Raw genomic sequence first — 14,739 nt, 5'->3', positions numbered from 1 at the left:
CCACACAAGCATCAGTCATCAGCTCTGCACTTTCTTCCTAGCTCCCAGCACAAGTTCCTACTTATTCTTCCAGTAAAATATGGAGCTCTTCCATAACTGTTCCCTACTTATCATGATGCTCCTGGCTTGAGCACTCCTACATACTCCCCTGGCCCACCCCAGGCCTTGCTGTCCTTAATTTCTATGGGGAGTGCACAACCTAACATTTCCCTGTACCATCCCAGATTTAAAGCCAGATCAGGTCCACCAACTGCATATAACAACATCATTAGATTTAGAGCAGGAAAGAATTTAGAGACCCATGAAGTTGAATTCTCCTCATTTTACAGACAAGGAAACTGAGTCACAGGTCGGGTGATTTGTCCAAGGTCCGTCACATAGCTAGTAAGCTTCTGAGTTGATATTTTTTTCCTTAGACCAAGTCCCATGCTCTTTGCCATTATGCAGTTACTGCCTTTCATCATTAACAATAAACTAATATCGGGACAGCTAGGGTGGCGGCAGTAGATAAAGCATTGGCCCTGGATTCAGGAGTACCTGAGTTCAAATCCGACCTCAGCCACTTGACACTTACTAGCTGTGTGACCCCTTGGGCAAGTCACTTAACCCCCATTGCCCTGAAAAAACAAACAAACAAATAACAACAAAAAAAACCAACCCAATAAATTAATATCAACAAGATGTAAGATCCAGAAGTCTGTACCCAGGGTAATGTAGAATCCAGGAGCATAGGTTGAGATACCCAATAGCTATCATGCCAGCCTGTCATGCTGGGCTGTGAAATGATTCTATATTCTGGCTAGCTGATGCCCTATACCATTACGTCTGATGAGAGATCCCCTAAAACTAGGATCATAAGGACTTACAGCAAGAAGGAAGCCCACTTTAGAGATTGAGTGATTTGGGCAGTGTGAGAACAAAGGAAGGTCCAAACATAGATCTTTTGAAATCAAGTTCAGCATTTATTCTACATCATATGTTGAAGTGGTGCTAACCTTTACCGCCAATAACTGCAACAGTAGTCCAAGGGCCACTTAGATCAGTTCACATGGAATGAAGGGAGAATGAACAAATAGCACCATGCAGTTGAATGTTATAGGCTGCTTAGTGCTTAGAAATTTAATAGACAAAGAGTTTCATTGGTAAATGAATAACTAGTTCAAAGTTAAAGAGTAATACGCTCAATATGCCTGCCACCTATCAGGCAGTGTTTCATTATGTACTCACCAAAACTTTCTAATTGTTTTCAAGAATAGAATTATGCAAAAATATTGCAATGAATAATCTACTTGGAAAAGGGAAAGGGGAGAGTTGACACATTTTATTGCAGAAATGAAAAATGAAGTGATTGTAAGGAAGAATATAAAAAATTAAAAGTAACCTTAATAGTATTACCTTCTTTTAGGGAAAAAAATACATACACTGTCACCTAGCTGCATTAAAACTATTTAAGATAGATTTTTAAATCTCATATATACACCATATATCACCATTCTTACCTGTGTACTGAAGTTAACACACACCATTAGTGCTGTATTAAAATCTCGAGCCACCTGCAAACTGATTAAAGTGGCCTTCTTATTAGCTACTGCAAGCCTAGACCCCACTGAAAAATAGATGAGGCTATGAGGTCCATCACTTTTCAGTATTTTTATCTGGGCAAATCTGGCAGTGCTGTTTATTGCTGCTCCCATGCTTGCTTCATAGAGCTCCACAAAAAAATACATTTCAAACTGAGATTTCTGCCAAGAAATAAGGGGGGGAGAGTATCTTTTATTATTATTTCATTCTTTTTCCCATAAATCTGGTCTTAACAAATTATAGCAATACGGTTGTTAGCCTTACATATTATCATCAATTATTAAGATACCATGTTATTCTTAGCTATGCAATCATTATCCAGAAGTGTCATTTAAAAAATTCATAACGATAAATAAGTATATAACAACTCTCTAGGTCCTGGAATAAGGATAGAACCAATCATAAAGATAACTGGTTTTTCTTTGATGTGTTTACATTTCTACATGCTTTCTAGCTGTCAATCATAAACACATTTATTTTCTCTTGGAATTCTCCTCTTCAGAAGTAAAGTCTTATCAGTAAGTATCATAATTTTACTAACCATCTTCCAAACACAAAATAGCTAGAGTCCTGATGAGAATTTGTCCATCTGTTATTATATTTCCCTCTAAATCACCTTATGAAAGTTATTTTCCAAAGGATGATTGGATTCAAACTCATAATATAATGCTGACTCATTCCCTAGTTCATGATTGAAAATTCTCATTTAACTTCATTGTTGGACCCATTGAGTTAACCCATAGTAACCAAGTTAGCCCAGCTTCCAAAGACAGCTTCTATTTTCTCATCAGCATTATATAACACAAGTGTTAAGGGATATCAGAAATCACCAACCTATGTTTACCTTGGCGGGGGATTATGGGTTAAGAGCTAAACCACATTGTTTTTGAGTCTGGAAGAGACTATATAGACCCTTGTGGGAAAAACATTTTACTGGAATGTCAAAGTGTTACTTGATAACAGCTCCAAGTCAAGTCAATAAGCATTTATTAAGCGATTCCTATGTGCCAGGCATTGTTCAATTCTCTTTGCAAAGAGGGTGAGGAGAAAGAAACCCTGTGTGCTCTTTGAATGCCCTATATGTTTCTGTCTGTTCATGGGCTCCTGTGCATCTATTCTCTTTTGAAACACAAGAAAAAAATCCTCCAGTCTCATAAAAAAGCATGCTTCCTCTCAGCCATTGGGCAGGTAAATGTTAATCTGAAGTTGGGGTAGAACTGCCTAATAAATATTATGTAGCACTTATTTATTTGATTTTTTTTTGTACTTGCTGTTTAGTTGCCTGCTGAAGTTTTGCTTGTGGCTTCCCCAATTGCTGAAAATCTCAATTCCCCTTGTAAACAAATCAGAAGCACTGGGAGAGAAGAGTATTATTAACCAATGCCCATGGGCTGTCCAGGCAGATAGGCACACCCCCTCTTTGTTTAAATAAGGATTTCTGTCTCTGTTACAGAGTCTTGTGTCTTTGTTCTCCAGGAAAAATGTTTCTCATTGTGATGGTGATTATACATTTACTTAATATCATTCACAAACCCTCACTTCAAAGAAAGATGTTATAATGGAGGTGAAGAACTCTCAGAAGAGATGTGGCAACATATAATTAGGAATAGAAACAGGAGAAATCTTTCAGTTTTACAAACTGTTAGAGGCATAAAATAAACATGAAGTGTGATAGGGAAACATAACCACCTAAGTCATGTGGTCATGTGTGAACCTCTCTCAACTCCTAAATGTGATTGAAACTCTTTATGAGGAGCAGGCATCTTATGTAATTTCTAGGATTTCTTTTTCAAAGTTAAGCAATAGACACTACAGGCTTATTATTTCCCTCCACACCAGTTAAACTTGCATCTGAGTAAAAATAATGAAAATTACGATATAAGACACTGAGAGATTTTTTCTTTCATTTTTTAAAAGATTAAAATCTAACCTTCTCCACTAATACTTTTTGAGATATAAGGATAAGAAGAAACTTCAGACTTATGGTAAACAGCCTAGCTAAAGGATAATTCAAAGATCTCCGGTAGTTAGTCAGGGGGTTGGGGAAAAGGATCCAATAGAAACTTTGCCTGAGGTAACTCTGAAGGGATCGTCTTCCCTCTGACAGCTAGCCTAAGGGGGGAAGGTATGTCAAAAAATATCTAGAAGCAGACAAAGGAAAAGTCTAACTTAAAAACATTTACACATTCTAAATCTGCAATCTTCAGAGAAGCAAAATGATTAAGACTGTTGCTGGGCATGGAATATGAGATCCTTCCCTCCAATAAGACTCAGTGGCTATTATCTCTAGGAGATAGCTAGGGGGCACAGAGGATCAAGTGCTAGCCCTGGAGTCAGGAAGATTTGAGTTCAAATATGGCTTCAGACACTCAAAAACTATGTGATTCTAGGCAAATCACTACACTTCTGTTTGCCTCAGTTTCCTGAAGTGTTAAGTGGGGATAATAATAGTACCTACCTCACAAGGTTATTGTGAAGATCAAATAAATGAGATTATATTTTAAAAGCTCTTAGCACAGTGACTGGCACATAGTTGGCATTATATAAATGTTTATTCCCTTCTTTCTCCAAATACAAACTCCTTTGTTTGACATTTAAAGCCTTTCACAATCTGGTTCCAACCAACATTTCAAGGCTTATCATTATTACTACACTTTATATATTCTAAAAAGACAGTGAAATTGGATGTCTTGATGCTTCCCACTCACATTTCATCTTTCATGTCTGTGTCTTTGCACATGCTTCCCTCCTGCCTGCAGTTAATCCCTCTTCACATCCCAACCTGACAACATTTAAACTTCCTAGTTTCCTTTAGCTCCATTCAAACACTTCTGCTCAAGGACTTTGGAGATTTTCTCAGCTGCTAGTGCTTTGCCCCTCAAACTATCCCTTGCATATATTTTGTACATATTTATATGTCCACAGCTTGTCTCCCTCTACATAAGGTAAGATCCTTGAGGGAAGGAATTCTTTGAATTTTGTCTTTGCATGTCTAATCCCTATGGCATAGAACATACTCTACAAATGCTTTTTGATTGAGCATATTTGCTTCAAACGAAATTATTTTATCTCACTCTTTGTAAAGGAACATCAAAAACAGCAGAGTATATTTGATTTTGTTCTTACCTTATCAGGTCGGAGCTCAATGGAGATTAGGCACTTCACCTGGCCTGCCACACAAACTGTAGTTCCTGATACAGACAACAGTATGTCACGTAAGTCTACTCCTGCTCTCTCAAGTACAACAGCTGTTTTGTTCAATGTGACTCGCCAAAAGATCTTGACATCCTCAAAAACCCTGTGGACAAAGTCAAACCATTTAAACTACATTAAATCAAAGTACAAAATTGTAGTGCCTAATTATATCCTATTTTCATGCTCAAAATATACCACTATACTACTCATAAGACTAATATAATAAAACCTGAAAGCAAATTATAATTATGGATTATGGCAGAATATAGCGATAATTACAATTTTCATAGAATGCATCTGCTTTACAATCCACAAAATTGTTTAGCATACTTTATCTCATGATCTTCATTATCCTGTGAAAAAGCAAGATAGTTATACCCTTTTTACAAAAAAGCAAACAAACAAACAAACTGAGACTTGGGGACATTAGATGATTTGCACAAGGTCTTATGGTTAGTAGATAGGATAACTAGGATTAAAGTACAAAGTTCTTTTTTTTAAAAAAAAACATTATAGTGCCTTTTCTGCTATACTATAATTTCTTTCTTTTTTTTGCATACAAGTTACCTTCAACATTACCTAGCTCAGCTCCATCATTTTATATATGAGAAACTTAAAACCCAGAGAAAAAGTAATCTGCCCAAGGTCACAATACTAATTAAATACAGAGCTGAAAGGCAAATTCAGATACATAGAAGTGCTTTCAAAAGAAAATAAAAACAGCTAATTAAATTATATATTATTAAATTATATATTATACTATGTATATATTCTATAAATTATGATGTGTGACTATTCTGGGTATTGTATTTGAGAAATCACATAGATAAGTGACAGTTTGCTTGGAAAAGGACAACCATAATGATGTAATGGAGATATTTAGTTAGTCAACTAGAATTTAGCAAACACCTATGATGTTCTAGACACTATGCTAAGCACTGGGGATACAAAAAAAAAAGGTAAAAAAAGTCAGTTCCTGTTCTCAAGAAGCTCACAGTTTAATTCTGGCTAGAGATGAGCAGATGAAGAAATTGAAATGCCAACCATATACTAGTATAACAATGGGCAGATATGTAGAGAACAGATGGTCTCCAAGACCCCAGAGAACCAGAGGAGTAATGGGTAGAAGTTGCTGAGAGACTGATTTCAACTTGATATAAAGTTGTATGGGGGACATTCATCCTGATATAGGGATAAATCTAATTATTCTGCTGTTGTTGTTTAATTATTTCCAACAGTATCTGACTCTTTATGACATCTTTTGTGCTTTCTCAACAAAGTTCTGGAGTAGTTTGCCATTTCCTTCTCTAGCTCATTTCATAAATGTGGAAACCCAGGCAAACAGGGTTAAGTGACTTGCCCAGGGTCACACAAGTGATCTGAGGTCACATTTGAACCCAGGTCTTCTGAAACCAGGCCCAGTGCTCTATCCACTGAGCCACCTAGCTGTCCTAATTATTAGAGCTGTTCAAAAGAAGAATGGGCTATTTCAGAAGGGAATGAATTCATCATCACTAGAAAACATTTACATGGTTAGGTGTTGGTGATGCTGTACAGTAGTGATGTCAAACTACTGACATAGTTTTAAAATGTATATTAACTATGTTTTTATTATACTTTTTATTTATTACATCAAATATTCCCCAATTACATTTAAACTTGTTTGAGCTGAACACAGGAGTATTGTAGGCCACATGTTATGTGCAATCTGCAAGTTCAACACCTCTGTTGCAATGCTCCTGATCCAGGTATGAGTTGGACTACTTGATATGTGTTATTCCTTCTAAGTCTAAGACTCTAGAATTCTATTCCATTCAGACAATCAGGTAAAAATGGATCCATTGATAGCAGTTAAAATCTAAACCATAGCACTGATAAGAAAAAAAGCATTCATTTCCAAATTGAAAGTTGATTTTCTATATCTATTCTCCCTTAGAAAATAAGAACAACTTGTAAGCTTAGCTTCATATGAAATACACTAAGGGTAGAAACTGTACTAATAAAGGTGATCAGAAGTTTCAAAATACTGTTGATAAGAAGCATAGAAAGCTACAACCACCAAAATAATAAAGAACACTTTATTTCTTACAGAGAAGAAACAAATTAGATCTTTGGTTAGTCTGGTTCTATCAAGGTACTAACCAACTTAATCCTACTTAAAATGCATAAGTAATGCAAAAATGCTAAATTACATAAAAGAAACAGAGCATCTGAATGTTGGGGACATTATGAAATTACATGTCAATCTCTTCTCTAACAATTCATTCTGTCTTCTCTATTTTAATAAAAATGTATTAGAGTCTTAATGGGGCAACAACAATATATATCCTCCAAATATACAACTGTACCTGTTTGGTTGCCTTATGACAGTGAGGTAAACATTTCTTTTATCAGAGTTTTCATCCAGATTCAGTCCACTTTGTGAATCCTCAGTGAATCCTACAATACCATTCTGAAGATCATTCCCTGAAAGGTAAATTACAAATTGTAATGATACATGTATATTTAGGAAAAAACATTAAATCTACCACTCATCTACTCAACACAGGTAATAAAATCAGGGATATGCCATAATTTATATGGGACCTAGATCTCTCTTAATTCATTACTCAAAGCAGTCTATTCAAAATGCTTCAATTAGAATTTAAATCTAGGAGATGGTGGAAATAGGGGTCACATGGAGAATTGATTTTGCTTTCTTCTTGCCCTTTGAGCATTGTTGTCAATTTCTAATTGATGTGGCAGAGGGGCATAACAAATGGTACAAATATTAATTTGTGGGACAATTATAACTCATTTTCTTTGACACAAATAATATTCCATTTAGGTCTCTAAATGTCATTAATCCAGTGGGTAAAGAATACAGTGAAAATATTACACAATGGGATTTGAACTAAATAAATTAGATAAATGATCAATAAAAATTAATTCCTATAAGGATAAATGCAGCATAATAAGATTATGTAACAGAAAAGTAAACTGTAGAGATATAAATCATGACATATGACCTTGGGTTCTGAAAAGTTATGTCAGTAGAACACACTTGCTCTAAAAGATTCTATACCAAGTTGGGAAATCTTCCACACAATCTGATTGTTTATGCCAAGAAATGAGAAGGTATAAAGTAGACAATAATACTTATTAAATGACTATCTACAGGGGCAGCTAGGTGGTGCAGTGGATAAAGCACTGGCCTTGGATTCAGGAGGACCTGAGTTCAAATCCATCCTCAGACACTTGACACTAGCTGTCTGACCCTGGGCAAGTCACTTTACCCTCATTGCCCCACAAAACAAAAACAAAACAAAACAAAACAAAATGACTATCTACCTCCACTACTTCCATTATCACCTCTATGCACATAATTTCAGATCTTTGTCTCTAGCTCTGAGCTCTGTACTTAACACAGGTCTCACATTCTCTGTGTCCTGCTATCACTTCACACTCAACATGAGCAAAACAGAACTCATCATTCCCTATCAAAATTCTATTTCTTTTCCCAGCTTCCCTATTTCTCCTAAGTGGATGTATATTGTCCCAGTCCCTAAGGTTTGTAAGTTTGAGGTCATCTTTGACTCTTGCTACCCACCCCATCCCATCCAAAATTTGTAAGTGCCATTGATTCTACCTGCCCAACCTCTCCTTCTTCCCATCCTTTCCCCTTCCATTTCCTCTACTTCTATCCTAGATTAAGCCCTCATTACATTACATAGACTGCTGTAATAAATACCCTTCTTCCAATAGATTTCCATAACTCCACTGTTATTCTTCTGTAAACCAGCCTTTGAACCACTGACAAACTAGTCTTCTAAAAGCACAGATCTGACCATGTCCCACAGAGGCTCAAAAACTGTCAATGGTTCTTCACCACCAGTGGCACAAAATACAAATGATTTAGCCTAGCATTCAAAGCCCTCCACAAGCACTAATACATTGGAGCTTGCTGCTACAGTGGAACAGGGACTCTAATCAGAGTTGCAGGGAAGTAAAGAGTGCTTGGGGTTGCTTACAGACCAGAGCACAGGCCAGGAGAATAGTAAACACACCTCTCCTTTGATCACACCACCTTGGAAAAAACAAAAACTTATAGGTTCCTAAAAGTATCTCTCAAAACAGCTGTACAAAACTCCTGAAGTTTGGGACAGTATGTCCTCCACCCTGGACAAAGCCTCACTTTAGCAAAGACTTAAAAGTAAAGAAATATGCTGGGAAAATGAACAAACAAGAGAAAAATTTTGACCACAGAAAGTTAATATGTTGACAAGGAAGATCAAAATACACTTAGAAGAAGACAGTAAAGTCAAAATTCCTACAACCAAAGCCTCCAAGAAAAATATGAATTGGTCTCAGGCCATGAAAAAACTCAAAGAGGATTTTTTAAATCAAGTAAAAGATGTAGAGGAAAGCAACTGACCTGGAAAACATATCCAGGAGAGATAATTTGAAAATTACTGGACTTCCTGAAAGCCATGATAAAAATATCATATTTTAAGAAATTATCAAGGTAAACTGCTCTAATATTCTAGAACCAGATGGTAAAATCGAAATAGAATACATCAATCACCTCCTGAAAAAGATCCCAAAGTGAAAATTCCCAGGAATATTATAGCTGAATTCCTGAGGCCCCAGGTTAAGAAGAAAATATTGCAAGTAGCTAAAAAAAAAGTAATTCATGTATCAAGGAACCACAGTCAGGATAACACAAAATTCAGTACCTTCTATATTAAATGAATGGAGGGCTTGGAAGATGGTATTCCAGAGAAAGGAGCTAGGATTACAACCAAGAGTTAGCAATTATAACTCTGAAAAAAAATTTTGAAGCCTTTTTCTAATAAAGGCCTCATCTCTCAAATATATAGAAAAATTGGTCAAATTTCTAAAATTAAGAGCCATTCCCCAATAGACAAATGATAGAAAAAGATGTATAGTCAGTTTTCAGATGAAGTGATCAAAACTATCTGCAGCCATATTTTTAAAATTCCCTAAATCACTATTGATTGAATAAATGCAAGTTAAAACAATACTGAGGTCCTATCTTACACCTATTAGATTGGTTAGTAGAACACAAAAGGAAAATGATAAATGTTGTAGGAAATGTGGGAAAATTGAGACACTAATACATTGTTGATGGAGTTGTGAAATGATTCAATCATTATGCAGAGCAATTTGGAACTATGCCCAAATAATTATAGCAGTTCTTCTAGTGGCAAAGAATTGGAAACTGATGGGATGCCGAACAATTGGGGAATGGCTAAACAATTTGTGATATATGATTGTGACGGAATACTATTTTGATATAAGAAATGATGAGCTAGATGCTCTCAGAAAAACCTGGAGAGACTTAGATGAACTGATGCAAAGCAAAATGAATAGAATCTGGAGAAGATTATACATAGCAACAGCAATATTGTAAAATAATCAACTGTGAATGATTTAGCTATTCTCAGTAATAGTGATCCAAGACAACTCTGAAGGACTTAGCATGAAAAATACTATCCATCCCCAGAGAAAGGAAAGATTGAATCTGAATACATATTGAAACATGCTTTGCTTTGACTTTATTTTTCTTGGGTTTTTATTTTGGTCTATGTTTTCTTTTACAACACAAGTAATATGGAAATATGTTTCACATGATTACACATATATAACCTATTTAAAATTTCCTGCCTTTTCAATGAGGGGGGTGGGAGGGAGAGAATTTGGAACTCAATTTTTAAAAATGAATGTTGAAAATTGTTTTAAATGTAATTGGGGGAAAACAAAATATTAAATAAAAATGATAAAAATTTTTAAAGCACTCCACAGATTGAGCCCACTCTATTTTTCTATCCTAACTTTACACTTCCTACCTTCTTTATGCTGGGCAGACCAGGCTGCTCATAACAACCTTCTCTGATTTTTCCTTTCCCAATATCTATATACAAACATTATTGTATATATTACTCCATGCACTGTCCTACTATGCCCTTATTACACTGCAGTATGTGACTGCATATACATAGGTATGTATATATGTATAACATACATATGTGTATATATGCATATATATACATATTTATGTAGATATATTATATAGATATATATTTTAATAGGGTCCACACCATACCATGTAATTTTTGGTCTACAGCTATGATTTCTATGGCGTAAGGATCTTCCAATAAAAAAAAATCACCTGTATAAATGTAGACCAGAAACTTCTCTATAACTAATAGCCTTAGAGAACTAAGAGACTTTGGGTCTATCATCTCAAAGTATTTTATAGTCATTGGAGTCTTCTTCTCATTCGTCATTTTGCACTGTAAACTCCTTGAGGGTAAAGGAGGAACCTTATTAGATTTTCACATCTCTAGCACCTATCACAGTACACTGATCATAAAAGATGCTTAATCTAACAATAATATTATTGTAAACAGGGACAGCTAGGTGGTGCAGTGGAGAAAGCACTAGCCCTGGATTCAGGAGAATCTGAGTTTAAATCCAGCCTCATACACTTGACACTTACTAGTTGTGTGACTATGGGCAAATCACTTAACTGTCATTGCCCCCCCCCAAATATATATATATATATATATACATAATTGTAAACATTATAAATTTAAAGAAGCAGTTTCAGATGTGATTTTATATTCATTATGAATCCCACAAGGATTTATGGGGAAAAAAAGATCTCATTATACTAATTAGTAACTGTTAGTTTTAAAATGGGTTGAGAAAGTGTGTCAGATTTAATTCTCTTTGGAGGGCTTCAAGTAGGAGAAGGAAGGAGGAATTAGTTACAATGAGATTGATTATCTGAGATTGTTTAAGTCCATCTAGAAAGAAGGGAGGTAAACAAGTAGTACAAGATTTTGTCCAGATCTATTATTTATATGCATGAGAGTAGATATATGACTCTGGAATTAGTGTAGACATTAAATATTCTCCTGCAGCTACACTTAATGATGTTATTGGTGAAAAATTGCTTTAATGAAGTTATCTGGGCGCCTCCAATAGGCTTCCTTCAGAGAGAGCTTAAAGTAGACTTTCCTATACCAAATTCTGTCCTAGGTTTCACCATCAGTTATCAAACAAGGACAAAAATACCTTTAATAATGATGGTTGCAAAAGCAGCAAATCCAATGTCATCCCTTCCTTTTATAATCTGGGCTCCACCTTGAGGGTTGGTGAGAAAAACATAAAAGAATTCTTGTCCTTCTGGCTTATCATCATCCAAGATTTGAACATATACTTTATTTTCTTTTTCTCCATCAAGAAATGTAAGAATGAAAGAATGCTCTATAAAATCTTCTCCTTCATTGGCCCATGTAAGGTTAGAAATTCCATAGGCATCTTGAAAAGGAAATTCACCGATTTCTCTCTGTGCACTTATTCCCCCATAGGTTTTAACAGCTATGCTGACATTACCAGTGAATCCACTTGTCCTCCGGACAAGAATTTCTACAGTAGCAAGTGTGTCATCCTTCATATCTTCTTCAACATAAATGATAGGTGGCCCAAGACTAAATATTCCTTTGATGGAAATATCAGTTACAGTGACCATATCAGGTTTCTCAGGCACAACAATGCCAGTTGTTTCAGGAACAAAGGTAACAATTTCAGTTGTCTGGGGAATGGCAGTAGTCTTCATGGTTTCAGGGGGAGTGACAACTGTGTGAGATACAACATCAGTAGCCTTGGGAAAAGCAGTAGTTGTTAGAGGTATAGAAACATCAATCACACTTGGGCCATCATTGTCCAATATAGTAATAACTGCAACACTGAAATCTGGATTTAAGCGTGGTTTCCAATTAGCATCAAGCTGTTGTAAACCTTTAATTTCTACAGATGTCAGATTGACATAAAAAACTTTTGCCATCTCAGGAAGTTGATTGTCAATGATAGTGATTTCAAAATCAATAGCAGTCTGTAATTTTTTAAATATCAGTTCTCCATTTTGAACAGGTCCAAAATCTTCCAGAGGTTTTGCACTTCCTGCTGTAGTTTGATAGGTCACTTTAGTCAAGTCACCATGGAAACCAAATAATCTCTGTACATTCAATCTGACCACTTGTGCATCTTCTGATATTATGACATCTCTTGAGATGAGGGAAAATTGAAAGATTCCCATTGGCTCGATTTCAGCCACAGTAAATCCTGGTCTGAAAAGGAATAACACCCCCATCATCAAAGGTTGTTAAGTTGTTAAGAAGTAGTAGCTCTTCTGAAAAGATTAACCTTTTATGCATGTTTCTTAAAACTGACATGATCTCCTCAGAGTAGTAAAAACATATTATATTGGTTGATGAGGCTAATGTCCTCAACATTCTAGAATGACAAGTGTTTATCAATCTGCCAAAACATGAGTGACTTTGGTAGATGGAAGACTATACAGCCTTGGCTGAAAGGATAATTAATATAACACCCATCAGGAAAGTTTCATTCCCATGTGTTTTTTGAGAATCCTCATATAAATAGACAAAAATATCCTATAAAATACAAAGTTAGCATTATCTCTTGCCTGTCCTTTTGGATTCTATGTCCAGAAGAACCCTATATGTATGTTACAGGCAAATGAAGAACCACAGCATGCATATAATACAAAACCATATTCTCTCCACTTTTCCTTGTCTATCAATATTCCTGGTCTTCCAAGCATACCAGATAGGTGGTGCAGTAGAAAAGTGCCAGGCCTGGAATCAGGAAGACTCTTCTTTGTAAGATACTTACTAGTTCTGTGACCCTGGACAAGTCACTTAACCCTGTTTGCCTCAGTTCTTCATCTGTGAAATGAGCTGGAGAAGGAGTGGGTAAACCACTCCAGTATCTTTGCCAAGAAAACCCCAAAAGATGTCACAAAAAATTGGACATGACTGAAAATTACTAAATAACAAAAATGTCCAAGTACATTTACTGAAGCCCATTGCCATTACCCTGGAATGAGAAAAAGAAGGCAATCACATTCAATTTTATTTTTTTTAATTTATATATACTTCCCATGTTTTTATTGTTTTTCATAAAAACAAAGCACTTTGGAAATAGGATATTAAATAATGTGAATGCACTAAGACATAAGTAGTACAACTCACAATAGATAGAGGAATAAAACAATCTTGGTAAGTGTGGCTTCTTAATAAGATCCTAGAAAGAATGAAGCTCTTACTGTGTATTTTACTTTGTAATGTGTATAAACTATGCATAAATTATGGTCTGTATGTAACTACTGTGAAGAGGTTCACAGAGTCACAGAATCATAGATAGGCTTTAGAACCAGAAAGGACCTTAGATTTTCCTTGCATAAATTCACAAAATGTTTAGTGTCATCAAAAATTATTAGGACTGTTGGCAGTGAATGGCAACTTGGCTATGTTTCCCTGCTTTTCTAATTTTTGGAAGCCATGCTACTGAAGTCTGATTGTGTCATAATTCCCTTTAAATGGGTTGCAATGTCCTTTTGATTATGCTTATTATTTAAGTAGAGATAATGTTTTTGCTTCTTTCTTAGATCTCTTTCATACTGTACTTATATTCCTCTATTCTTGTTGTCCAGTCATTTCAGAATCTTTGTGACCTCATTTAGGGTTTTATTGACAAAGGTATTGCAGTGGTTGACCATTTCCTTCTCCAGCTTTTTTTACATATGAGGAAACTGAGGTAAACAGGGGTAAGTGACTTGTCCAGGCTCACACAGTAAATGCCTGAGGCCAGATTTGAACTTTGGTCTTCCTTACTCCAGGCCCAATACTCTGTCCACTGTACCACAATGCTTCCCTACATTCCTCTAGGTTGTGGCTTATTTGTCAATGGACCAGTTTCCTGATATCAGTCAGACTATACTTCAAAAGGAATATGATTTCATGCCCCTGTAGGTTCAACCCATTATTAGGCTTTAATAGACCATCTTCATGAGTGGCTATAGCAGAAAAATAAACAAAAACACCTATTCTAGCCTCCCCAAACTTAGGTTAGTCATTTGACAACTAACTA

At 35.7% G+C, this 14,739-nt stretch overlaps 1 protein-coding gene across 1 annotated transcript in view; it reads right to left on the bottom strand.

Moving 5' to 3' along the window:
* ADGRV1 (adhesion G protein-coupled receptor V1) overlaps positions 1 to 14,739 on the bottom strand; it is a 786,537-nt gene that overhangs the window by 503,923 nt on the left and 267,875 nt on the right. The window contains 4 exon segments of the mRNA XM_043996987.1: positions 1,500 to 1,742; positions 4,708 to 4,879; positions 7,125 to 7,242; positions 11,860 to 12,914. Of these exon segments, the coding sequence (XP_043852922.1) occupies positions 1,500 to 1,742; positions 4,708 to 4,879; positions 7,125 to 7,242; positions 11,860 to 12,914 (1,588 nt within the window).

This window comes from Dromiciops gliroides, chromosome 1, assembly GCF_019393635.1.
Source record: "Dromiciops gliroides isolate mDroGli1 chromosome 1, mDroGli1.pri, whole genome shotgun sequence".
Classification (NCBI taxonomy): Eukaryota; Metazoa; Chordata; class Mammalia; order Microbiotheria; family Microbiotheriidae; genus Dromiciops; species Dromiciops gliroides.
Note: the sequence above shows the minus strand (reverse complement) of the source record. Positions and strands in the feature narration are given on the sequence as shown.